Source organism: Scyliorhinus canicula, chromosome 21, assembly GCF_902713615.1.
Source record: "Scyliorhinus canicula chromosome 21, sScyCan1.1, whole genome shotgun sequence".
NCBI lineage: Eukaryota > Metazoa > Chordata > Chondrichthyes > Carcharhiniformes > Scyliorhinidae > Scyliorhinus > Scyliorhinus canicula.
In genome coordinates this window covers 62,738,179-62,765,115 of record NC_052166.1, presented here as the reverse complement: position 1 = coordinate 62,765,115, position 26,937 = coordinate 62,738,179, and the positions used below count along the sequence as shown (strand labels likewise).

Sequence of the window (26,937 nt, the reverse complement as noted above, 5' to 3'; positions counted from 1 at the left end):
AGGAGCATGACACGGGTCTGGGATCTCCTGCCATGTCTTAAACCCTTGGTAAACTTAAACAACTAGAATTTCAAAATAAAAATAAATAAATTAGACAATGAAAAGAAAAAGAGAGACTACTTACCAGTCACTTACCAGGGTTAAAAAGCACCTCCTCACACTCTGCACCAAATTACCTCACTGCACCAAATTACCAAGTTTCAATCCCCACTCTGGATGAGTCTCACTCCGGATGTGTCTCCTGGAAAAGTGCTAGCTTACTGTGTGCGCTGTCTGTCTGTCTTTTATACAGACCTCAGCTAACCGATGACTCAAAAAATACCTTAACTTCAAAGAGAAGAATACAATGTGCCCCTAAACAGGCCTCAGGTGATTGACAGATAACTGCCTCTCAGCAATTAGGGTGGGGGCAGCTTCAACCAATCAGACACTAAGCTCCACACTGCACTTTTAACTGAAAAACAGCAGAATTAGATTTTCCACTTACCTTTGCTGATTTACCTCACTGCACCAAATTACCAAGTTTCAATCCTGGAAACTCTTTTATAACTGCTTACTAAAATAATTAACTTCCAAGAAGGTGCAAAATATTGTTTCTCTTCATGTAACTAAAAGTTCAATCTGCTTTAACTTGAAAGACATGAATCAGTTTTACGGCTTGAGTTGTTACAAGCAGTTTTCTTAACGCCTGTTTGATAAAGGCTATCTGCATTTCAAAACCTTCTTTTGCGGCTGCTGTTAACCCTTCGTGGGATTTTCCCCTACATTTTCTCATGTACTCTCAGGTTCTGCCAGACTCCCATGTTTCAAATGACGTATTTTCCCATTTTTACTTTATAAGTGAAACTGTTTAAATCCCTCTTCTTCCTCTTTAAATTCACAGTTTAATTTTGTAACGATTATTATCTTCAGCAAAGCCACCAGGAGATGAAATCCAGTTGATGTTGGGTCTTGTTTAAGATGCCTGGGAGCAGTTACTAATGCACAATTTCCTTTTCTGTTTAGGTCTAACATCTCCAAGCATCCTGCAAAACCAAATGCTGAGATCTTTCAACCACAAGACACGCCTTCAAAACAAGGTAGGGAGATGGGTAATGATTTTATTATTCTAATTTTTAAGATATCTGCTGCCTTTTAATGGAAGCACTGAGCATCACACAGTGTCCAACATGCTCTTGTCTTATTATCACTGTACCTTCAGGTGAAGAAACTAAAGACATGGAAAGGATATTGAAGCCACAACTGACAACTGGATCTGTGGATATGATTTGTCCACCTGGTGAGTCTGAGCTTGGAGACCAATCATCCCATGATCCTGTCTCCCAACTCCCACCTTCCTGTGTGCCAGACGATGGGGATCAGCGTGTGGAAAACCAATCAGGAATGCTTACCCCTTATGGGTCTGCAGAATCATCCGGAAGTTCAGATATAATTATTGAGTCTTTGGACTCATCTCTGCTCTGCGAGGAAGAGATTCTGCGAAATAGCGACCCTGACTATTCAGCTTGCAATAGAAGTCAAAACGATGGTTCCTCTGATGGCGCGCTGACTGAAAATTCTACCGTTGTACTTGAAGAAGAAGGAATTGGGCAAATATTGTTAACAAAACCATTGTTTGGAAGGAAGTTGCACCTAAATGATGACTGGGATGGTTTTGCGACCAAGTCAATGGATAACTTATTGCAAACGTCTGCCCATCACTTATTACAAAACAATACCAACCTGGAAGCAGAAGAGAGCATAGAACTTAATAATGTTGTCAAAACTTCAGTGGACACTAAAGAAAGTTGGGTTGGATTGCCTGATCATTCTGAAAAGGTCTCTAGTTTCAGGGCTTCATCTAACCACCAACCCGCGCTAGAGTTGGAAGGGAATGAAGTGCTTAAACCAAAAAGGGAGGTGGATTGCCAGGAAACGACGTCTGCTGGCCTGCCCGATAACTCCTGTGAACCAACCGCAACTCCTCTTTCCTCAGGTGGTAGCCATGTCCTGAAAGGGAACGCAGCTTTAACACGTGGTCAACTGGCTCTGGCCAGTTGCCCCAGGACGGCAGACCTTATTTCACCAGTGCTCCCCCTTTCAAGCATTTATGTCACTGCTAACACTGAAGGAAATTCCAAAGGCCAAGACCAAGTCTCGATGGGCAATGGGGCGGTGCAATCGTCCACGAGATATGGTTTATGTGCAAACCAAAATTTGCCATCGTTGCTGGAACAAACACATCCATTCAGAAGTGGAACAGTTGAAGAAATAGCCCTGTATAGAGCAGACAGCTCACCTGTGGTTGAAGGCATTGTGTCTGGAAGTGATGAATTGCCATCTTTGAAACATAAACAGAAGTCATGTGGTAGCCAGTCTTTATCTCCAGTATTAATGGAGTCTTTATGCAAAGAGGAAGACTTGGCTTCAGCCAAAGGATTTGGCTCATTAGCTGCAGAGGAACAGCCATCTCTTGTAGAAGAAATCTCATCTATAAAAGAGGAGCTGCTATCTTCAGTTGACGAAGACAGTATGTTCAACATACAGGAGTTAAACTCTCCAGTTGATGAATTCATGTTTTATGCAAGTGAAGATTTTGCACTTCCAGACGAAGCTGATATTGTTTTTGAAGCTGAAGATTTTCCTGCACCACCTGAAGAAATTATTTTGTTAATGAACGAAGAGCTTCCATCTGCCATTGCAGAAAATACATTAGTTAGAATTGAAGATCTACCGCCGCTATCTGTTGATAACTCTTCGGTAAACCGTGGGTTACCATCTCCAGGTGAAAAACACCATTTGGTGAACACTGATGATTTTGCTCCTCTTCCTCCTCCCGTTGAAGAGATGGATGAAGAAACAAAATATTCTGCACCAGAGAAACGATCGCTCCAAGCTTGTGGAGAAGAGGGAAATAGCTCTCAGTTTGTTGAGGAAAATATTCTTTTACCTGAATCCTTAAGTACCCACATACCTCAAACAGAACATCAAACAGCTAATGATGATAGAATCCAGATGTTAGTGAGACATAATGAGCTTTGTACCTTCAAGAATGAAGGACATGCATTATTTGACCAGAGTTGTTGGGCTGGTGAAGAACTGAATAATCCAAAAGAAGACAACGATGGAACTTCCTGTGGGATTAAACATTTTAAATACATAAATGAATATGACATCCCTATTACTCCCGACAACATCCCATGCCCTTGGGCTGATTATGAATTTGATACAGACATCACACACAGTGAAGACCTGTTCCCTGCCGGAGCATGTGGGCGCAGCTACAAAAACATCCACGATGAATCGAACGAAGCTCATTCCTTTGAAGAGGTATCCGAAGAGAAGGCAAATGAGAAGGAGGATACTTCCCTGCTGAGAGGCAAACAGCCAGCTTTGTGCCGACTTGGTCAGGGAGAACCACAACCTGGCGGGGTGGGTGGGCCTGAACTGGAACGGATCATTCTGGAATGCGCAAAGGCGGTGGAATCCTTTGTAACCTCTCACGATTTTCTGGATTCTGAAGCGCAACCAGAATTGCAATTGGCTGCTCGCGCAAACTGGGAAGGCTTCGACGGGGCACGGGCTTCGCAAGGTACTTGGGGTAAGGACGGCAGTCAGGTGGTGGATGAAGTTACAGAACGTCTCTCAGAATATCTGGTGGAAGAAACTTTGGATGAACTGACCAGAATCAGAGAGCAGCAAAATCAAAGCTCCAAAGGTTCAAGGGAAAAGGCACGCGATGGACATCGAATCACCCGAGACTGTGCCAAATCTGCTCAGCAGAACATTAGCCTGCTCAGAGGGCAGAGAGGCCGTGACAAATCCTTCACCGATGCTCGAGACCTTTTCAGAATAAACTGTGTACCAGTCAAAGATCAAATTAGAACTACAAAGAGTGGCCATCATGAAGAATTCATAGAAAACGTGACTGAACATCTGCTGACAAAATTCATAGGTGATGCAGCAAAAGAATGCACGCAAATCAAGAAAAAAAGCAATAGAAAATTAAACTCAAATGGTATCCTCTATCCTCTGACTGCAGTGGATTATATGACTGTGAGTAAATACACTATTCTACCCAAATAAAATAAGTGTTTCAACCTGATCGGGAAAAGTACCAGAGGGGAGATTAGGAGATTTCTTTTTTAAACAAATGTCCTTGATATGATCTATAGCAGGGGTGGGCAAACTACGGCCCGCGGGCCGCATGCGGCCCGCCAAAGGTATTTCTGCGGCCCACCAAGTCATTAAAAAAAAAAAATTTCTTTTAAAAAAAAATTTTTTTTTTAAAGGTTAATGGGTGGGGGGGCTGTTGGGTTACTTACTGGTATAGGGTGGATACGTTGACTTGAGTAGGGTGATCATTGCTTGGCACAACGTCGAGGGCCGAAGGGCCTGTTCTGTGCTGTACTGTTCTATGTTCTATATGAGGTGCCCAGAATCATAACCGGGTGAAGTAATTATTTTACTTAATATACTATGCGGCCCTTTAAAATTGTGAATTTCTGAATGCGGCCCTTGCACGGAAAAGTTTGCCCACCCCTGATCTATAGCACGCTGCCTGAAAGGGCGGTGGAAGCAGATTCAATAGCAACATTAGAAAGGAAATTGGATATGCATTTGAAAATTCAGGGTTATGTGGAAAGAACGGGGAAAGGTGAACAGAGTGGATGGATCTTTCAAAGAGACGGGCACACAGATGGGCCAATTTACATCGAATTTACAGTGCAGAAGGAGGCCATTCGGCCCATCGAGTTTGCACCAGCTCTTGGAAAGAGCACCCTACCCCCTACCCAAGGTCAACACCTCCACCCTATCCCCATAACTCAGTAACCCCACCCAACACTAAGGGCAATTTTGGACACTAAGGGCAATTTATCATGGCCAATCCACCTAACCCGCACATCTTTGGACTGTGGGAGGAAACCGGAGCACCCGGAGGAAACCCACGCACACACGGGGAGGATGTGCAGACTCCGCACAGACAGTGACCCAAGCCGGAATCGAACCTGGGACCCTGGATCTGTGAAGCGATTGTGCTATCCACAATGCTACCGTGCTGCCCAATTGTTGTTATGCAAGTCGCTGATTCTATGTTGCACCATTTTCTTGAGTATTTTTTACTGCTTTATCTTCACATGGACTGACAAGCGAGGTCCTTTCCACCTGTTCCAGTGATTGGGGTAGATGTTAAAGGTCCCACGGAATGACTGGAAGAAAGCTAAGCTGTTCTCGGTGTCCTGACCAACATTCCTCCCCGAATCAGAAACCCTCAAAATAGATTAGCCATTTGGTTGTTTTTGGGATGTTGCTGGTTTAGGGAAGTTGTCCCATCTGCCTTTCGGACAACAGTTCCTGCCTTTCAAGGGCATGAAGTACTTTGAGGTATTTTGACGTGAAAGTCAATGGATAAATTCATTTGATTACTCAGCCTCTGATATTTTCCCCTCTTCTACGGGGATACCTCCCTCCTATCTGACACCTCTAAAAGGTGCTTATGAAGCAGGTCACTAAAGCAGGCTGACAATGATGCAACGCCATTGCAGTAACTTAGAGATAGAGTTAGCATGTGCTCCTCATCCCCTGTCTTTGTGTGGTGCCAGCTGCGGCTTGGGGGTTAGTGTTGCACTTCTTGAGCAGGAAGGCTGTTGGCGTCAAACCTCACCCCATGAGACTTGACCACGTAATCAGGTCTACTGCAGTGCAGTTACTGCTGCTCCTTTCAGCAGAGTTATTAAACACAGGTCCAGTTCCCCTCTCCCAGGTGAGCATCAAAATGACCCACGGCATTATTTATGAGGCAAACTGCGGTGTTTATGCTGGTGTCTTGGCCAATATTTATCTCTTTAAGCCTGCAGTAGAGGGTGGTGGCATAGTTCGTAATGTCACTGGACTAGTAATCCAGAGGCCCAGGCTGATACTCTGGGGTCACTGGTTCAAATCCCCCAACAGCTGGTGGAGGTTAAATTCAATTAAAATCTAAACCTAGACCTAGACTCCAGATTGGCTCTTGACTACTCCCTGCAATGGCAAAGCCAGCCACTCTGCTCAAAGGCAATTGGAGATTGGCAAAAAATGCCAGTGATTGCCAGTGGAACCAATTGCTAGGAAAATATAACTATAATGGATTAATTGGTCATATTGTATTGTTATTTGTGGGAGCTTGCTTTTCTGAAATTAGCTGACGTATTTTCTACATTACTGTTCCAAAAGTGCATAATTTGCTGTAAAGCTCTTTGGGACGTTCTGCAGTGCTAGATAAATATATTGTTTGCACCGTATCCTAATTTAATTCAAGTTCACCGTCTGCTGTGTTGTCTTTCTCTTGCAAGCCACACAATGAGGTGTTCCACACGGATGCCTTTGGAAGCAGCCAAGATGTTGGCATTGGAAGATTGAAAGGACTCCAGCCTTTCCAGGACAGGAAATCCCCGGGACAAAGGTTTGCGTTGGACCATTGGTGCTCAGGACCCTGGAGGCAGTCAAAGGAAACCGCTTTTGCTGTTCCTTTTAGCCTGGTGGATGTGCAGCAGTGGGTCGACAACGCCATAAATGTCCTGTGGTGCCAGCGTGGTCAACATCCAGGTAGCGGCGAAACCAATGTGCTTGAGGTCCAAGGGTATGCCAATGAAATGGACGGGGATGCAGAAAGCAAGGGAGCGCACAAACAGGTGACTGTCACGGGTTAGCATCACAACCTGGGAATATGAGAGCCTCTCGCAGCCAAATTGAACTAATGATATAAGAAAGCAAAATACTCTTGTTGGAAATCTGAAATGAAAACAGAAATTGCAGAGAATACGCAGCAGAGGGAAAGAAAGAAAGAAAGTTACCAATCTGGGTCTGTGATCCCTGATGAATGATCTCACATTGGAAGCATTTACACTGTGGGCGCGATTGAGCGGCCACGCTGCAGCCGGCTGATAGAAGTCGGAGTACCCCGCTCCCGGCTCACAACACCTCACGAGATCTAACCGATCTTGCGAGCCGTTACAATGTGAATCCCGTCCGTTGTGGGATACCTTTTTGACAAATCTGCATATTAAAGCGAGACAGCTAGTTCCACTTAATTTGCAGATTCCTGAGGGACCCGAGGCGTTGGCATCTATCCCCTTCACCTCCGAGACCTTGAGCAAGTGTGGTTCAGCACTGGTCTCCAGAAATGGGAACCAGATAGAACGGGACTCATTGGGGGCGGGGGGGGGGGGGGGGGGGGTCTCCAAGGGGATCGGAGGCCTCAGGTGCATGCCTTTTGGGTGCCAACCTGGCACTGCCAAGATTCCCAGATGGTACTACGGGTTAGCAGGGGCACTACCAGAGTGCCAGGCTGGCACTGCCAAGGTGTCAGACTGGCATATTTCTGTGTGGTGGCGATCGGGGTGCCCTGCAGTGGGTGCAGAAGGGAGTGTGGGGGGGGGGGGGGAGGGAACCCTCCCATAGTGTGTTGGGGCTTGGGGTTGTAGGTCACGTCGGAGGCTTCAGAGACCAATGGCGTCCCGATCTCTCGCTACGCTGAGGAGTTCCAGTCAGAAAAGTTCCTCAGTGCAGAAAACGGGACTATGTGCAGCCTTGGCCACATGTTCCCTGCTGAGGCCCACGATCACACTTGAGCGCCGTTTAATAGCGTTGTGTTTCTCGGCATGCGAGTGCCATGAAACATGGGGCTAAACACGCATGCTGTGGGACTTTGTTCCCATTAGTTAAATCGCGCCCTGTATCTCTCTCCACAGAGAGATACTGCCTGACTTGCTGCATTTTCTGTTTTCATATTAAACTAAGGGTACGAAAGCTTCAGTTGGCAAAGCCAATATATATAACGTAGATGTATTTAAAGGAAAGTTCGATGCGTGCATGGGGGAGAAAGAATTAGAAGGATGCACTCATAACTTTAAATGAGGATAGACGGGAGGAAGAGGTTTTTGTGGAGCATAAACACCAGCGGAGACCATTTGGGGCGAATGACCTGTTTTCATGTTGTGCTTTCTTATATAGTTTAGACCTGAAGGTTCCAGTAATATAAAAAGCAGAATGTTGGAAACCTGAACTAAAAATGAAGTGCTGGAAATACTCAGCAGATCTGTCAGAATCTGTGGAGAAACAAATTTAACATTTCGAGTTGAAGATGACTTCTTCAGATTGGCGTGAAGAACAGTTCTGAAGAAGTTATTTTTGACTCAAAATGTTGACTCTGTTTCTCCCTCCACAGGTGCTGCCAGGTCTTGCCTTGTATTTATAGACCATTCCCAGCTTGTTTCTGCAGAGTTTATTGGTGCTGTGGTTTCTGAGGAGTTGAGACATGCACAGAGGTATATTGTGGTTGCTGGAAGTCCTTTGATAAGATAATAAGCTTCGTGATTAGCTGTTGCTCAGTTGGTAGCAGTCTCATCGCTGATTCTGTCGGCTAGGGACCTTGAGCACAAAATGAATCCGTAGAATCCCTACAGCGCAAAAGGAGGCCATTCAGCCCATTGAGTCAACACTGACCCTTTAAAGGAGCACCCCACCTAGGCCCACTCCCCTGCCCTATCCCTGTAACCCCCACCGAACTGGCACATCTTTGGACACTAAGAGGCAATTTATCATGGTCAATCCACCCAACCTGCGCATCTTTGGACTGTGGGAGGAAACCGGAGCACCCAGGGGAAACCATTCAGACACGGGGAGAATGTGCAAACTCCATACAGTCACCCAAGGTCAGAATCGAACCAGGGTTCCTGGCGTGGTGAGGTAGCAGGGCTAACCGCCGGTTTACATTACCCAGTGCAAATACTGAGGGGGTGCTGCAGTGTCAGAGGTGCCTGTTCTGGAGAAGACATAAGAGTGAGACTCTGTCTGTCCTCTCCCGTGACACTAATTTGAAGAAAGTTGGAGAGCTGACCTCAGTCGCCTGGCCATTATTTATCCCTTTACGAACCCCATTACAAAACATTATCTCATTGCTGTGCTTTTTACATTACAACAGGACGGTATTCCAAAAGCTTTTAACTGGCTGAGTGCTTCGGGACCTCCTGAAGTCTTTGTTGCCACATGGCCATTGAATAGTAATGGACTGAAGAGAAGGAGGCAGCTTTTCACAAGAGATGCTCAACCATTAGGGGTTGGGGAGGTATGAGGTGTTTGTGTCTCAATGTTCCTTCTGCCCCTTTAATAACCGAGAATCCCGGTCTTGATGAGAAGTAGCTTCATTCATAAATGGCACCAAACTGGGAAGAACATAGTCTCAGCAGCCAATATGTTATTCAAGAATCTCTGATGGTTTGCATTCTTCCCCAAATCCTGCAATAACTGGGAAAATGCAGCATTTTAAGCACGTTTGTCAACTGCATCAAGTTTTTTTTTCTTATTTACATAGGCTATTTTTGATTTGACATCTGATATTTTTCAAACCCTACTAATGAAGGAGCCAACACCAAAACAATATCCCTGGCTGAAACACAAGCCTTGGGTTGGACTCGCCTCTGGCCATGTTCCCAATACAGAGGACAAAAGGGAAGTGAAGGTACAACACCGGCTTTACTTCTTGACTTGCACATTTTCTCGGCGGCGTATATTTAATTCGCTGTAAAATGACTTGAGAGAATCTGAGGACACGAAAGGCTAGAGACGGGATTTTCACCGAGTTGGGTTGGCTTGAGGATCCCTTTACAAATGACAGGAATGTCCCGATTCAGGAATTCACCATTCTCAGGCTGAGCGGGTCTCAGGAGCGCCTTTAAAGAGGGTGCAGAATGCTTCCTGTCAGAAGCCTGAACCTGGCTGGCTCCATTGCAGGAATAAATCTCTCCTTCTCCTTCATAATTCTCTTGGAGTCAGGCCATGTTTTTGAAGAGACTTGGTTCATGGCCCCTAAGAGGAGTTGTGAACCCTAGTGTGCATCAGGGGACCTTATTTAAAAGGCAAGTTCAAAAGGTCCCATCATGCACACTAGGGTTCATGACTCCCACCCCCCCCCCCCCCCCCCACTCATCCTATTGCAAGCTCTACCCTTCCACCCACCCCTCAGGCCCCCTGTGCCAAACTCTGGCGCTTCTATGCCGATTGCCCCACTGTACGCTTTCTAAAGCCAATGAATGTGCAAATATAAAACTTTGAAAAAATGTGATTCTTTGATCACTTCCCCTATGCTAGAACAATATTGAGATGGTTAAACAAAAGGGTCAATTATCCAGTCCCTCTGAAGTCTCAAAAATTACAAACCACAAAATCTTGAAACTAGTTACTTAAGTAAACAAACACAATGAAATTGATGGCAGAGATCAAATAATCTGAGTTGTCAATCAAACAATGTTTCCTCTGGGGTGCAGATGTTCTGTTATTCTGATAGCTGTCTGGGCTCTCAGCCAAACCTCATTCTATACAGTTGGCTGACTGTCCAGACATCTATTAGAGTAACAGAACACTCACTCCCCAGATGAAACATTGCCGATAGACAGCTTAGGCTCTAATCTCTGCAGTCAATTTCACAATGCTTGTTTACATAAGACAAGTGCTTTCAAGTGTTTGTGGGTTTTGAACCTTCAAAAGGCAGGGTTTGGCAAAGGGAGATGGGTGGGGGTGATGAGGTTGCAAGGATATGGACGCGGGCAGGTTGAGCTGAGAATTTTCCCAAACATCCCCAAACCACCTCTCTGTCTTTCTTTCCACCCTCTCCTTCCTCTCCCTCCTTTCTTTTTCTTAATAAAATGACAGATATTACCTCTTAACTCTGCTGTTATCTGCTGTTCTGGATTTCGCGCCAGAAGTGATTTGTGGGCAGGTGTATTGTATTGAGATGATACGGCAGGAAATTGATCTGATATATACACAAACATTTACCCGAAAGCATTGAGTGTCCTGTTTGCCCCCAGTGCACAGTATTTGAATGTTCCAAAAGTGAATCACTGAATAATCAATTCCCTTAAAATATCAGATACTGGGGGCAGCACGGTAGCGCAGTGGTTAGCATTGCTGCATCATGGCGCCGAGGTCCCAGGACACTGTCCGTGTGGAGTTTGCACATTCTACCTGTATTTAAGTGGGTTTCACCCCCACAGCCCAAAGATGTGCAGGCTAGGTGGATTGGCCATGCTAAATTTCCCCATAATTGTAAAAAATTAATTGGGGGTACACTAAATTTTTTTTTTTTAAATATCAGATACAGTATTTGGTTGAATTTTAATCAGCATTGATATGTTATTCGCCGAGCACTATCCAATGATAATGAGCTACCAGCTAGCACAGAGAAGAGCAATGTTCATGGTGTCTTCATAAGGAATGTTTCCTCAGGAATGATTTAAATGTGGATGTAAAAATAAAACGTTTTTACATTTTCTTTCAAGTCATTGATCCAAGGCAGAGTGGCCAAGTTATTAAATCTGGACAGAAACGACCTGGAAATGAAAAGAAAGATCCAGAAACTGACAAAGTACTGCAAGAGCAAAAGGGACCATGTTGACATCATTCTGGTAAGCATGTGGTCAGTTGCAATTATCTTAATCGAGTCACACTTCCAGTAAGCAAAATGACACACTGTGAAATTGTCAGGTCTGGCCATCAAACCTGCCCTTGCTCACCGTGCACAACATTGACATAGGATTCTTAAAAGAGGATGTGCAGTCTGACGAGAGAGGTAGAGAGGACATGTGGTCTGACAATATACTTCTCACTACTGGGCTCCATTTCACTGACAAGTGAGCAGCAAAGTTTGAAATGGGTATTGGCAGCTTGTCCCAGTGGGGAGTTCCTGGCCAGGATTCTCCAAGCCTGCGCCGGGTCGGAGAATCGGCGGGGAGTGAGGGGGGGGGGCGTGAGAATCCCGCCACAACACTCCGATGCCGGGCCGCCGATTCTCCGGCAACCAGAGAATCGGCGCCAATCTGCCCGCGCATTTGCAGTGGCGCCGGTTGGGGGCCACTGAAATAGGCCCCGTAGCGATTCTCCGCGGGCAACGGGCCAAACTTCCACAGAGTCTCCCCGGCGTGGTTCAAACCTAGTACCACCCTGCGGGAGCTCAGACCTGCAGCCGATATGGACGTCCTGGTGGTGGGAGCGGGCGGGGGGATCTGAGTCCTGGGGGGATCTCCACAGAGTCCTGGCCTGTGGTCGGGGGCTTCCGATCGGTGGGCAGCCGCGATCTGGAGGGGGCCTGCCTCCTTCCGCGGGGGCCTGCTGTTCGGTCACCGACATATTGCTCCGTGCCAGCGCGGAGGCAGCAACCACACGCTTGTGCCGGCGCGGAGATGGCTGTAACGCATGCACAAACTCGCACCGGCTGTGGCGCGCATGCGCGGACCCGCGCCGGCTGTTCAGGGCCGCCAGAGAGAGGTTAGAGCGTGTGTGCAAGAGAGAGGTGGGAGTGTGTGTGCGAGAGAGAGGTGAGAGCACGTGTGTGACAGAGAGGTGAGCGTGTGTGTGTGTGTGAGAGAGAGGTGAGTGCGTGTGTGCGAGAGAGAGGTGAGAGTGTGCGTGCGAGAGAGAGGTGAGAGCGTGTGTGCGAGAGAGAGGTGAGAGCGTGTGTGCAAGAGAGAGGTGAGAGTGTGCGTGCGAGAGAGAGGTGAGAGCGTGTGTGCGAGAGAGAGGTGAGAGTGTGCGGCGAGAGGTGAGAGTATGTGTGCGAGAGAGAGGTGAGAGTGTTCGTGCGAGAGAGAGGTGAGAGCGTGTGTGCGAGAGAGAGGTGAGAGCGTGTGTGCGAGAGCGAGATGAGAGCATGTGTGCGAGAGAGAGGCAAGAGTGTGTGTGCGAGAGAGAGGTGAGAGTGTGCATGTGAGAGAGGTGCGAGTGTACGTGCGAGAGAGAGGTGAGAGCGTGTGTGCGAGAGAGAGGTGAGAGCGTGTGTGCGAGAGAGGTGAGAGCGCGTGCGCGAAAGAGAGGTGAGAGCGTGTGTGCGAGAAAGAGGTGAGAGCGTGTGTGCGAGAGAGAGGTGAGAGTGTGTGTGCGAGAGAGAGGTGAGAGCGTGTGTGCGAGAGAGAGGTGAGAGCGTGTGTGCGAGAGAGAGGTGAGAGTGTGTGTGCGAGAGAGAGGTGAGAGCGTGTGTGCGAGAGAGGTGAGAGTGTACGTGCGAGAGAGAGGTGAGAGCGTGTGTGCGAGAGAGAGGTGAGAGCGTGTGTGCGAGAGAGGTGAGAGCGCGTGCGCGAAAGAGAGGTGAGAGTGTGTGTGCAAGAGAGAGGTGAGAGTGTACGTGCGAGAGAGAGGTGAGAGCGTGTGTGCGAGAGAGAGGTGAGAGCGTGTGTGCGAGAGAGAGGTGAGAGCGTGTGTGCGAGAAAGAGGTGAGAGCGTGTGTGCGAGAGAGAGGTGAGAGTGTGTGTGCGAGAGAGAGGTGAGAGCGTGGGTGCGAGAGAGAGGTGAGAGCGTGTGTGCGAGAGAGAGGTGAGAGCGTGTGTGCGAGAGAGAGCTGAGAGCGTGTGTACGAGAGAGAGGTGAGAGTGTGCGGCGAGAGGTGAGAGTGTGTGTGCGAGAGAGAGGTGAGAGCGTGTGTGCGAGAGAGAGGTGAGAGTGTGCGGCGAGAGGTGAGAGTGTGTGTGCGAGAGAGAGGTGAGAGCGTGTGTGCGAGAGAGAGGTGAGAGCGTGTGTGCGAGAGAGAGCTGAGAGCGTGTGTGCGAGAGAGAGGTGAGAGTGTGCGGCGAGAGGTGAGAGTGTGTGTGCGAGAGAGAGGTGAGAGCGTGTGTGCGAGAGAGAGGTGAGAGCGTGTGTGCGAGAAAGAGGTGAGAGCGTGTGTGCGAGAGAGAGCTGAGAGCGTGTGTGCGAGAGAGAGGTGAGAGCGTGTGTGCGAGAGAGAGTTGAGAGCGTGTGTGCGAGAGAGAGGTAAGAGCGTGTGTGCGAGAGAGAGGTAAGAGCGTGTGTGCGAGAGAGAGGTGAGAGTGTGTGTGCGAGAGAGAGGCGAGAGTGTGCGTGCGAGAGAGAGGTGAGAGTGTGCGTGCGAGAGAGAGGTAAGAGCGTGTGTGCGAGAGAGAGGTGAGAGTGTGCGGCGAGAGGTGAGAGTGTGTGTGCGAGAGAGAGGTGAGAGCGTGTGTGCGAGAAAGAGGTGAGAGCGTGTGTGCGAGAGAGAGCTGAGAGCGTGTGTGCGAGAGAGAGGTAAGAGCGTGTGTGCGAGAGAGAGGTAAGAGCGTGTGTGCGAGAGAGAGGTAAGAGTGTGTGTGCGAGAGAGAGGTAAGAGCGTGTGTGCGAGAGAGAGGTGAGAGTGTGTGTGCGAGAGAGAGGCGAGAGTGTGCGTGCGAGAGAGAGGTGAGAGTGTGCGTGCGAGAGAGAGGTAAGAGCGTGTGTGCGAGAGAGAGGTGAGAGTGTGCGGCGAGAGGTGAGAGTGTGTGTGCGAGAGAGAGGTGAGAGCGTGTGTGCGAGAAAGAGGTGAGAGCGTGTGTGCGAGAGAGAGCTGAGAGCGTGTGTGCGAGAGAGAGGTAAGAGCGTGTGTGCGAGAGAGAGGTAAGAGCGTGTGTGCGAGAGAGAGGTGAGAGTGTGTGTGCGAGAGAGAGGCGAGAGTGTGCGTGCGAGAGAGAGGTGAGAGTGTGCGTGCGAGAGAGAGGTGAGAGTGTGCATGCGAGAGGTGAGAGTGTGTGCACGAGAGAGGTGAGAGCATGTGTGCGAGATTGAGGTGAGAGCGTGTGTGCGAGGGAGGCGAGAGTGTGCGTGCGCGAGTAAGAGGGGTGCAAGAGAGAAGGTGGGAGGAGCATTTGTCTTTGTGTGTTTGCGCCTATTGAGCAAAAACAGAAAAAAATGTTTTAACGTTTTATTCTGCAGCATAATAAGAATGTTTCCCAGGGGTCCGTCAGTACTCTCGGACGGTCGGAAGGGTTCCATGGCTAAAAGACTTTATGTAGCCCAGGCCTGGAGTATGGATATGCAAGCCTCTTCCATCCATTGGCAGCACAGGTCTGCACTCAAACGGGCTTGAAGCAGTCTCAATCCACTTTTGATAACTTTGGGTTTACCTTGGCTCGAAATTACAGCTTCACTTTTGCCACCAATGGATTATTTATTAGATAGTTTCTTTCTGATTCTGCTCAATCTGCAGGGTAAAAGTAATGGGTCTCAGGCAGCAGAGGCTGCGTATCTCAGGCTGACTGATACATGCACCTCACCATGCAGCCTTGGTGTTTGTAAATGGATGGCCTCGGGCGGAGGTCTGATCCGATAGATGACGCTGATTTTGGAGCTGATTGATAGGTCAGGTTCTTTCGTTCAGTTCAAACATCCAGCGTAATTGAAATTCTGAGAATCCCTTTAAACTTGATAGATGGCTGCCCTTGTACTGGCGGCTCCAGTCTGGCTGGTGAGGTAGGCCAATCCTTGGCAGGCTTCTGGTCCCAAGGAGCTACAGGTCGCAGGTTTCTATTGGATCTCCAACCCCCAGTTCACCAATCAGCCAAGACCTGAACTACGCTAAGTCCAAGGACTCCGCGGTAACCACATAAAAGACACATTATGCTGTTTTGTGAGTATGTCTTTTATTCAGGGCCAGAGGCGCCCGTTTGTTATTTCTGACTCTTTTGAGCAGATTAGTAAAAGTTTATTATTTTTAAGATGAAGTAAAAGGGGTCATGGGTGACATAGGTCAACGTGATTCGGACTGCTTTTTGTCGAGGGTAAACGCCGTCAAAGAGGAGTTGGGCTGAGTGGCCCATTTCCATGTTTTAATTTATGTCACTGTGGGTAGGGAGTACTGTACTTCAGCTTGTTTTAAACTTCACAAATTTACCCAGTGGTTTCTAGCCCAAGCCTTGATTTGATAGAATGATTCTTGGCCGGGCGAACAAATCACCGAGTGACCCCGGCACCCAGAACGGGGGAACATGAGCTCAGAGCAATGCAGGGAGGGGCCCGGCATCATGCAAAAGGTTAGCAGAGATCTGAAGCTCCCTATCCACCCACCCAAGAAGCAGTTGAGCCTGGGGATTGAGCGGAAACCTCAGAAATGTGATTTCGATTTCTGGTAACTAAGGGCGGAAAGGGTCAAAGGGTAAGCAGGAAAGGGTTTGGTACGTTTCGGCGTAGCACATTCGGCGTGGCCCATTCGGCGTGGCCGATTCGGCGTCAGGGAAATAATTGGCTGATTCGGCGTCAGGACATTTCGGCGTCACTTTTTAAAATATTTTAAAAACCTAGTTAAAACGCCGAATTGGCCACGCCGAAACGTCCCATTCCCCTCTCAGGAGCAAAGGTGAAATGGTTCCAAGGTTTTGAATAAACCTTTTAAACCTTGGGGGTGGGGGGGGTGCTGTTCCCCTGAACTAGGCCGCCTGTCCGCTTCATCTCGCCGGCTGCTGTCCCCCTGAACCAGGCCGCCTGTCCGCTTCACCTCGCCGGCTGCTGTCCCCCTGAACTGGGCCGCCTGTCCGCTTCACCTCGCCGGCTGCTGTCCCCCTGAACTGGGCCGCCTGTCCGCTTCACCTCGCCGGCTGCTGTCCCCCTGAACTGGGCCGCCTGTCCGCTTCACCTCGCCGGCTGCTGTCCCCCTGAACTGGGCCGCCTGTCCGCTTCACCTCGCCGGCTGCTGTCCCCCTGAATGGGCCGCCTGTCCGCTTCACCTCGCCGGCTGCTGTCCCCCTGAACCGGGCCGCCTGTCCGCTTCACCTCGCCGGCTGCTGTCCCCCTGAACTGGGCCGCCTGTCCGCTTCACCTCGCCGGCTGCTGTCCCCCTGAACTGGGCCGCCTGTCCGCTTCACCTCGCCGGCTGCTGTCCCCCTGAACTGGGCCGCCTGTCCGCTTCACCTCGCCGGCTGCTGTCCCCCTGAACTGGGCCGCCTGTCCGCTTCACCTCGCCGGCTGCTGTCCCCCTGAACTGGGCCGCCTGTCCGCTTCACCTCGCCGGCTGCTGTCCCCCTGAACCGGGCCGCCTGTCCGCTTCACCTCGCCGGCTGCTGTCCCCCTGAACTGGGCCGCCTGTCCGCTTCACCTCGCCGGCTCCTTCCGGAGTCACCCACTGCTCATGTGCAAACCAGGGACAGCCTCTAAAGCGGGAGAGAAATGCTGCGCATCCTAGAACTAAGAGCAAGAGCAAGACCGATATTAAATGTCTGCTGATTGCACTAACCTGTCTTTCTGAAGCCTGTCCCGCCGCCGAAAAATTCCTCCGCCGAATGGGCCACGCCGAATGGGCCACGCCGAAAGGGCCACGCCGAAAGGGCCACGCCGAATGGGCCGCGCCGAATGGGCCACGCCGAATGGGCCACGCCGAATGGGCCACGCCGAAACGTCCCATCCCCAGCAGGAAAACGGTGTCAAGATACAGGGAGAACGGGCAACCTGTTCCTGTTCTATGTTTGCTGCACACCCAGTAAACTGCAGGCTGGAGAAGTGACAGTGAAAAAGCCTCACTGTCCGCCTGTCAGGTTTTGCTGCATTTCGCCGGACATTGATTTGATTGATTGATTTCTTGTCACATGTACCGAAGTACAGTGAAAAGTGTTTTTCTGCGGCCAAGGGAACATACACAGTGGATAAAAAAATAGTAGATAGTTACAGTGAATGCGAAAAAATACACAGTACATCGACAAATAAGTAATTAGTTACAGTATGGAACAAGGGCAAAATAACAAAGCAAATACGACATAAGCAAGAGCAGCATAGAGCGTGGTGAATAGTGTCTCATATGGAAAAGATCAGTCTGAGGGAGAGTCGTTGAGGAGTCTGGTAACTGTGGGGAAGAAGCTGTTCCTATGTCTGGATGTGCAGGTCTTCAGACTTCTGTATCTTCTGCCTGATGGAAGGGTCTGGAAGAAGGCAACGCCTGGGTGCGAGGCGTCTCTGACAATGCGTGGAAAGTCTCTCTCTGCTTCACATGGTCCACTCCTGGGACTTCAGGTGCCAGGAACGTATCTTGTACAGCGCTGGCCGATGCGGACTTCGCTACGAGTCCACAGACAGCTAATGTGGCAAATGGGGGAGAGAGGGGGCGTGGTGACGCCCTCTTGAGCTTTACAGCTGGAGAGCAGAGGAAGCTTTACTCTGCAGCTGCTGTCCTCTACGTTGCTGTGCTCGATACAGACAATGGTGACTTGGAATAACAGTGTGTCATTGCCCAGAGCTAACACCACTCAACTGAATGAGCACAAACAAAATGCTTCCACATTCTTTTTAAAAGTAAACAATGGCCCCTTTGTTGGTAAGTATATGCCCAGTGCAGAATTCAGTCACACTCAGCATCACAGAATTGTTACGGTGCAGTAGGAGGCCATTTGGCCCATCATATCTGCACTAGTTCTCCAAACGAGCATCGTGACTTAGTGCCATTCTCCTGCCTTCCCCCTGGACCCCTGCGCATCATTTCCATTCAAATAATCACCCGACGCTCTCTTAAACGCCACGCTTGAACCTGCCTCCACCACACTTCCGGGCTGTGCCCCCCAAACCCCAATCACTTGCTGTGACAAAATTATTTTTCTCGCATCACATTTGCTTCTTTTGCAAATCACTTTAACCTGTGCCCTTTTGTTCTTGATCCTTTTGTGAGCAGGAACAGTTTCTCCCTGTCTACTCTGTCCAGCCCCTTCACAATCTCTATCAAATCTCCTCTCAGTCTTCTTCTCTCCAAGGAGAACGTAACTGACGTTTCTCATCCCTGGAACCATTCCTGTAAACCTCTTCTGCATTCGCCCCAATGCGTTCTTGTGATGTACACAATATACTGAGGCATGGGCTGGTGTGCCCGAACGCATAGTGGTTATGTTATATCACTAGTCATCCAAAAAGCTGAACCAATGATCTGGAAACATGAGTTCAAATCCCACCTTGGTAGCTGGGGAATTTAAATTCAATTAATTAAATCAAATCTGGAATTAAAATCTAGCCTCAGTAATGGTGGCCATGAAGGTTGTTGTAAAAAACCCACCTGGTTCACCAATGTCCATTCGGGAAGGAAATCTGCCATCCTTACCCACTCTGACCTGCATGGCACTACAGACCCACAGCTCTTAACTGCGCTCTGAAACGTGCAAGTAGCAAGCTACTCGGTTGTATCGAAGAATGTGGCTCACCATCTCCTTGGACCGTTAGGGATAGGCAACAATTCCCACGTCCTAAGAATTAATTAAAAATAGAACAGCAATCTCCCGGGCTCAGTCTGTGCTACATTAGGTGACCTTACCCAGAGGTGCTACAGGCAGTCTCTAACCTGCAATGGGCAATAAAGGGAAAAGCCAGCAAGGGTTCCGTTCCTGATAGTGATCCTGACCATCCGATTCAACCCTGCTGTGAAGACCTCCTGGCATCTTTCACACAATGGCCCAGCATCAGGCTTTTGGGGGGGGGAAAGAAAATAAACCTTCAGTGGTATTCTCAATCTAACTTTGCTCTCCTGTATAGATTCAAGAACTCCAAGAGGAAGAGTATCAATGGCTGGCATATGCTGAAGATGAGCTCACTGTGAAGATGAAGCTGACCGAGGACGTCTTTAACATCCTGATTCATGACACTGTCGACGTCCTCAACACCATCTGTAACAGGAGATTGGCGGGACAGACTCTTACTGTCTCCAGCATACAATAGCTGAAGGCAACGTATTGTTTACAAAATTCAACAGAGACGCCATCAGACCAAGATACGTGGAGAATGTTCAGAACTACTGGGTAATGTGCCAATTTTAATGCAGAGTTTAAGCTGCCCTAAGTAAGAGGTGGTTCAGACTGAATTACATGGATGATAGCATCTTGGTATCATCTCATCACTCCTGTCAGCTCTGGCTCAGGGCGAGATGTCTTTCCCCCAACCAAGTCAGAAAGTTGTGGATGCATAGTCCCACTCCAGGACTGAGAAAATCGAAGGCTGACGACACTGCAGTGAAATACAGAGGAAGTACTGCACAGTCAAAGGTGCTGTTTTCTGGATGAGGCATTACACTGAGACCCCGTCCCCTCTCTCAGGAGGACGAATCCACGGCATGATTTCGAAGAAGAGCGGGGAGTACTCCCAGGTGTGCTGGCCAATTTTTATACCCCAAGCAAAATCATGAAAGACAAATCATCTAATGATTACCACATTGTCGCTGCTGGGATTTTCCTGTGGGCAAATTGTTTGCTGTTTCCCAGATTAAAACAGTGGCGACACTTCAAAAACAGAGAGTTGTTTTGGGACGTCCTGAGGTTGCGAAAGGTGCGATGAAAATGCAATTTGAATATTTCTGTCACTCCTTTCCTTGTCTTTCCTGCAAAATCTTTTCAACTTTTGTCTTTCATGTAGATTTCTCGCAAATAATATTCCCACTGATCGTGCAGTTTAGAGGGATCCTGGGAGTATAGTAGCGGAAGATATTTGTTTAGTGTTGACTTTACACTGGTTTGATCCTGTGTTTCTCAATTATTATGCAGTTAACTTAATTTGCAAGTATGATGATGGCCTCGTTTGTCAGCAATAAGTCTGAAGTGCTTTCCTGCAATTCTAACAGAATAAGTGTTAACGTGAACTTAACATAGCCAGGAAATACTTTAATTCCTCAGCGACAATCTTAGAGTGTATGAATAATGGGCAGCAAGGTGGCGCAGTGGTTAGCACTGTTGTCTCACGGCACTGAGGTCCCAGGTTCGATTCCGGCTCTGGGTCACTGTCCGTGTGGAGTTTGCACATTCTCCCCGTGTTTGCGTGGGTTTCACCCCCACAACCCAAAGATGTGCAAGTTAGGTGGATTGGCCACGCTAAAATGCCCCTTAATTGGAACAAATGAATTGGGTACTCTAAATTTATTTAAATTATTTTTTTTAACATTTAAAAAAACGAGTGTATGAATAACACCTGTATATGGCAGGTTTGAATGACAGTTTTAAATGATAAGTTATCTTGTATCTCCTCACTGCCTGTCTCTCTCTGCTATCATGTGGTCTGTGAAAGCACTGGAGGATTTGAGCTGTAATTGCCCATGGGATGGCTGGGGGGTGCAGCAAAGTGATTCAGAAGCCCAGACAAATGGTCTGGAGACATGAGTTCAAATCCCACCGTGGCAGCTGGAGGAACTTAAATTCAATCAATAAATAAATCGTGAGTCTTGTTAATAATGATCATTGAGACTCGTTGAAATTTAGTTCCATCGGGCTCACAAATGAGCTTTAAGGGAGGAAATCTGCCTACATTGGCTGACTCTTACCTTCCCTCTGAAATGAGCCAGCAAGCCACTCAGGTATAGGTAGCCCATCAGTGCCTGCTCAAGGGATGGGCAATAAATGCTGACTTTGCCAGCGAAGCAGCACATCCTGAGAACAATTAAGAGAGAGAATTTCCATCTTGCAGAAGATGTAGAGTTTCCACACAGGGCGGGAGGAAATATGAGGGGCAAGATACTTCCATGCTTCCTTTGTGTGGCTGGCAAAGAGCAGTAACGGTTGAGCGACTGAATGCATTGACCATCCAGCTTTAGAATGTCAAAAAGCTGAAGAACTTCACCACCTGAAAGGGCATGGCTTGGGGCTGCATCGGGACACCAGCACCTCCAAGTCACACACCATCCTGACGTGAACATGCTGCTCGGTCAAAACCCTGAGTCCCTCTGCTGAGCGGCACTGCAGGAGGGCCTTGCTGCCTCGGACTGCAGAAGAAGGCTCACCACGACTATTTGTGAGGGCAACCAGGGATGGTCAATAAACGGCACTCTTGCCAGTAACACACGCATCCCAAGAAAGGATTATTTTCTTTTTTTAGAAGCTCTTTGGGCAGAAGGAAGGAATTTCTGCAGACAAATTCTTTGCAAATAATTCCTGGTCATTAAAAGTATTGTCAATTTAAAGGTCCCAACAGTTCTTCAGTGTCTATGGAAATCAACCTCAAGAAGGAGAGGAAAACCCCAGAACTGACGTGACCAGTTAGGGGCTGGTTTAGCTCACAAGGCTAAATCGCTGGCTTATAAAGCAGACCAAGCAGGCCAGCAGCACGGTTCGATTCCCGTACCAGCCTCCCCGGACAGTCGCCGGAATGTGGCGACTAGGGGCTTTTCACAGTAACTTCATTGAAGCCTACTCGTGACAATAAGCGATTTTCATTTTCATTTTCAGAGAAAAACATATTTTGGAGAAAGGTCTTGGAGTTGCCAGCACAGGGTATAGTTGAGGCAAATAGCGCACATTCAATGTAGGAGAAGTTGATGAACACATGAAACAGAAAGGTAGATATGCTGTTGCAGCACTGCTACCTCACGACGCCGAGGACCCAGGTTCGATCCTGGGCCTGGGTCACTGTCCGTGTGGAGTTTGCACATTCTCACCGTGTCTGCGTGGGTCTCACCCCCACAACACAAAGATGTACAGGGTAGGTGGTACAGGGTAGGTGGAATGGCCACGCTAAATTGCCCCTTAATTGGAAAAAAAATTTATTGGGTACTTTACATTTTTTTTAAAAGAAAGAAAGAAACGCTGATGTGGTTAGATGAAGTAGAGTAGGAGAAGGATCGTGTGAAGCATAAATATCAGCATCGACCAGTTGGGCCGAATGGCCTGTTTGTGCGCTCCACATTCTCTGGTAATTCGGAGTTGCCAGCTTAATGGTCAATAAACAGCAAGTGCACTTAACAGGGAAACTTACAGAGACAAGAAAGAGAGGATGATAAAGCTGTGGAAGAGACAGGAACAGTGAAGGATTAACTGTAGGGCAGCCTATTAATTAGGCAAACAACGGGACACTTCATGCAGGCTGGGCACAGCTGTGTTTGGCTGGTACTCTGAGGGTAATTGTGGCTCACTGTAGGATATCCAGTCAGCAGGAAAAAAAATGGTATAGATTCTGTGGAAATGATTATGGAGTGGTTACTTGTTTGAATCCTGTAATAATGTTTTATGACAAAGTGAGCACTGAGTGCTAATTTAATCAAGTGCCTTACTTTGTGTTAAATCAAGCCGGTATTTAGTGGGTGTCACCCGCACAATAAGATTAAATGACATCACCTATTGGGGTAAGAAGTGTAATCAGTGAAAATGATGTACGGCCAGTTTATGCTACATTCCTGTGTTTGCCTGGGTTATTTTTATGCAGCAGTTGACCCACTTAACCATTGCAAAATGCAGTGACGGTAGCTCGTTTGCAATATTCAAAAGTTCAGCTGTAAAATCTTTGGAGCTAAGTGAACGTTGTGAATAAACAGCTCGACATTTCAGCACTTGTTTGTGTCTCTTAGGACATGATAGAACTGGCAATGACAGAACTCTTCTGCTAATATAGTGCAGTTGTTTTCTCCCCAACTCAACATCTGCCTTGAAACCAGTCTTACCCAGGCTTTGTCACTTGTTACAGGCCAGACATTGTCTATTGTGCTTGGTAAACAAATCCCCCAGATGCACAAGTGGTTTTACCTCTTGAAGGAATGTTTCAAGCTTTTAGTGTTGAGTCATTTTCAATCAGTACTCAAAGTTCAACAGTTCCCATTTATTTCTCACTCTGGTGCATCAGATTCACTGGTTAAACTATGACAGATGTGGTTGCTTTGGAAATGTATAAATCTTAAATGGAAGGCCCAAAGTTGGCATCTCCCCATACAATAATGATGTAGTTGCCAGATTTAAATGAATGATTCTCCAACTGTGTCTGCATCAGACAAATGTATTACCTGAATCCACCCAACATATTTTCTGTTAATGTTAATGATGTTCACAGTCAGGTTTTTCTCCTCACATCTTTTTGTGAGGGTGCAGACATTTACTGGTGCCAACAGTACTCGAGTTCCTTGTTGAATTCTATGTATGCAGCGTAGAGGAGGCTGTTTGACCATGGTGGGGTGGAAGGGGTTAAACCTTCAAATACCATGTCCTTAACCTTCAGAGGTATAAGTCACATCGTAGCTATCAGGAATGGGGACCCTCGCAATGCTTTTTCTCTCCCCAGCTTCCAAACCCCAAATCAGTGTGCAGGTAAATGGGAAGGGAAACGCCATGTTGGTCTTTATTGCCTAATGGGAGTCCAGCCATGAGGAAGTCTTGTTCCAGGGGCCAGACCTGGAGTACTGTGTGCGGTCTTTGTCTCCAGCTTTAAGGAAGTATCTCCTTGCCTTGGAAGAAACACAGTGAAAGTTCACTAGGCTGGCTCCTGGGATGAGAGGGTTGTCCTATGATAAGAAGCTGAATAAATTGGGCCTACATTCTCTGGAGTTCAGAAGAATGAGAGGTGATCTCCGTAAAACATACAAGGTTCTGAAGGGGCTTGACCTGGTAGACACAGAGGTTGTTTCCCCTTGCTTGGGAATCTAAAACAATGGAGGGCGGCGTGCACAGTTTCAGGGTAAGGGACACATCATTTTGGACTGAGACAAGGAAGAAATTCTTCACTCAAGGGTTGTGAATCTTTGGAATTCTCTTTCCCAGAGGATGGTGGATTTTCCACCATTGAATGAATTTAAGGCTGGGGATAGGTAGATTTCTGGTCAGTCAGGGAATGAAGGGATGGGAGGAATAGCCAGGAAAGTGGAGTTGAGGCAGAAGATCTGTTATGCTTCAGGAGCTGTACGATCTATTCCTATTTCTTATGTTCTTGACCCAGGGGTTTTGGCTCCATTTCTACCATCCTCACTTCTGCTCCGAATAAAATCAGCTAATTAAAGCACTTGCCTTCTGGGTTGTTGTGACTCGGTATCCCACAATCACTGAACCAATGGGGAAGCCCTATTCCAGTGAAATCTTTTGGAGTAAAACCATTTTAATAAAATAAATCAAATTTGCCAACCAGCAAATTAAAATTAACATGCAACAGGTAAACATTTGTAAACCAGAAAAGATAATCTGAACTGTTACATATATCTATAGTTATTACTATAGAAGATCATTATAACTGGCTTTTAAAATTGGGAATATTATTTTAAAGTAACTCTAAACCATGATCATTATATAGATGTACAACAGTGATAAGATAGCACTGATAATGAGGGTTTTAGTTGATGCTATGGAAATTAAGTGGTTTATTCTGCTTTTTTTCAAATGAATTAAGAGTACCCAATTATTTTTTTCCCCAATTAAGGGGCAATTTAGCGTGGCCAATCCACCTACCCTGCACATCTTTGGGTTGTGGGGGTGAAACCCACGCAAACACGGGGAGAATGTGCAAACTCCAGAAGGACTGTGTCCCAGAGTCGGGATCGAACCTGGGTTCTCGGCGCCGTGAGACAGCAATGCTAACCACTGCCCCACCGTGGTTCCCACAAAAGTGTTTCTAGTCATGCTGTAATCCCAACAGGAATTAGTTTGACACCAGAACCATGGGTATTTATTTGGGATCACAAGCGTTCATATTTCAGATCTTGGTTTAGGACCAGGTCCATTCATATGACAGATATTGGTTTGAGACTAAGGACACCCATTCAACAGGTTTGCGACCAGAACCTGCAAATGACACAATATGAGACCAAGACATGGAGCCAGCCATCCTGAGTTACATGACTTGGCTCTGCATCGCTTACTGGTCAGGCAAGCAGAGTACAACATGTTCTCGTACCTTCTCTTGAGGCGCCCCACTGTTCAATGCCACTTACATTTTAAATGCTACTGATTAGCTAACTGTCTGAGCAGCTAGTTCATTAAGATTGTAAAGTTCCCAGCCAATCCATCATTAGTTCATTTCACATCAGTTGCAGTTGTACTGTAGGCAATGTGAAATTCAAGCAATCTGAGAACTCCTGCTAGCGACATTATACAACTTGCCAAAAAACAAAATAGCTTTAACTCAGTGACTTCACTCCTTTTTTTAAAAATAATTATTATTGAAAAATTTTGAATTTATGCAACAATAACGCACCATAGTAAAATACCAAAAATAACAATAATATTAGCAATCATAAACATTCGCCCCACCTCATGAACAACACAGCATTTTAACAACAACGCAAATTAACATAATATAAAGTTACAGAATAGAAACTACAATAAGGAACACACCCCCCCCCCCCCCCCCCCCCCCCGGTTGCTGCTGCTATTGAACAAGTTACCTATCTTTGAGCCAGGAAGTCCAGAAAAGGCTGCCATCGTTTATAGAACCCTTGTATTGATCCTCTCAGGGCAAATTTGACCCTTTCCAATTTTATAAATCCCGCCATGTCACTGATCCAGGTCTCTACGCTTGGGGGCCTCGCATCCTTCCACTGCAGCAAGATCCTCCGCCGGGCTACTAGGGACGCAAAGGCCAGGACACCGGCCTCTTTCGCCTCCTGCACTCCCGGCTCTACCGCAACTCCAAAAATCGCGAGTCCCTACCCTGGTTTGACCCTGGATCCAACCACCCTCGACACCGTCCCCGCCACCCCCTTCCAGAATTCTTCCAGTGCTGGGCATGCCCAGAACATATGGGCGTGGTTCGCTGGACTCCCCGAACATCTGGTGCACCTGTCCTCACCCACAAAGAACTTACTCATCCTAGTCCCGGACATGTGGGCCTGGTGCAGCACCTTAAATTGGATGAGACTAAGCCTCGCACATGAGGAGGAAGAGTTGACTCTCTCCAAGGCATCCGCCCAAGTCCCGTCCTCTATCTGCTCCCCGAGTTCCTCCTCCCATTTAGCCTTCAGCTCCTCCACTGATGACTCCTCCACCTCCTGCATTACCTTATAGATGTCAGACACCTTCCCCTCTCCGACCCATACCCCCGAAAGCACTCTGTCCATCGTCCCCCGCGAGGGCAGCAAAGGGAATCCCTCTACCTGTCGCCTAGCAAACGCCTTTACCTGCAAGTATCTGAACATGTTCCCTTGGGGAAGCCCAAATTTATCTTCCAGTTCCCCCAGGCCCGCAAACCTCCCGCCAATAAACAGGTCCCTCAATTTACTGATGCCCGCCCTTTGCCACCCCCTAAATCCCCCATCCTTGTTCCCCGGGATGAACCGATGATTGCCACCCAGTGGAGCCTCCATCGAGCCCCCTGTTTCCCCCCGATGCCGTCTCCACTGTCCCCAGATTCTTAGGGTCGCCACCACCGGGCTCGTGGTAAACCTCTTAGGGGAGAGCGGCAACGGCGCCGTTACCATGGCACCCAGGCTCGTACCTCTACATGACGCCATCTCCATTCTTTTCCACGCCGCCCCTCCTCCCTCTATCACCC

The 26,937-nt window shown here is 47.9% G+C and overlaps 1 protein-coding gene across 4 annotated transcripts in view; it reads left to right on the top strand.

Moving 5' to 3' along the window:
• LOC119955771 overlaps positions 1-20,519 on the top strand; it is a 168,717-nt gene extending 148,198 nt beyond the window's left edge. The window contains exons 29-35 of one of the 4 annotated variants that reach the window (XM_038782303.1): positions 1,006-1,079; positions 1,202-4,035; positions 6,312-6,650; positions 8,942-9,085; positions 9,380-9,478; positions 11,298-11,423; positions 19,252-20,519. In XM_038782303.1, the coding sequence (XP_038638231.1) occupies positions 1,006-1,079; positions 1,202-4,035; positions 6,312-6,650; positions 8,942-9,085; positions 9,380-9,478; positions 11,298-11,423; positions 19,252-19,434 (3,799 nt within the window). In that variant the 3' untranslated portion in view covers positions 19,435-20,519. Of the gene's footprint in view, positions 1-1,005; positions 1,080-1,201; positions 4,036-6,311; positions 6,651-8,941; positions 9,086-9,331; positions 9,479-11,297; positions 11,424-19,251 lie in introns of all 4 variants that reach the window. The other 3 variants (XM_038782305.1, XM_038782304.1, XM_038782306.1) reach the window with 3 other exon arrangements.
• Positions 20,520-26,937: the final 6,418 nt, after the last annotated feature.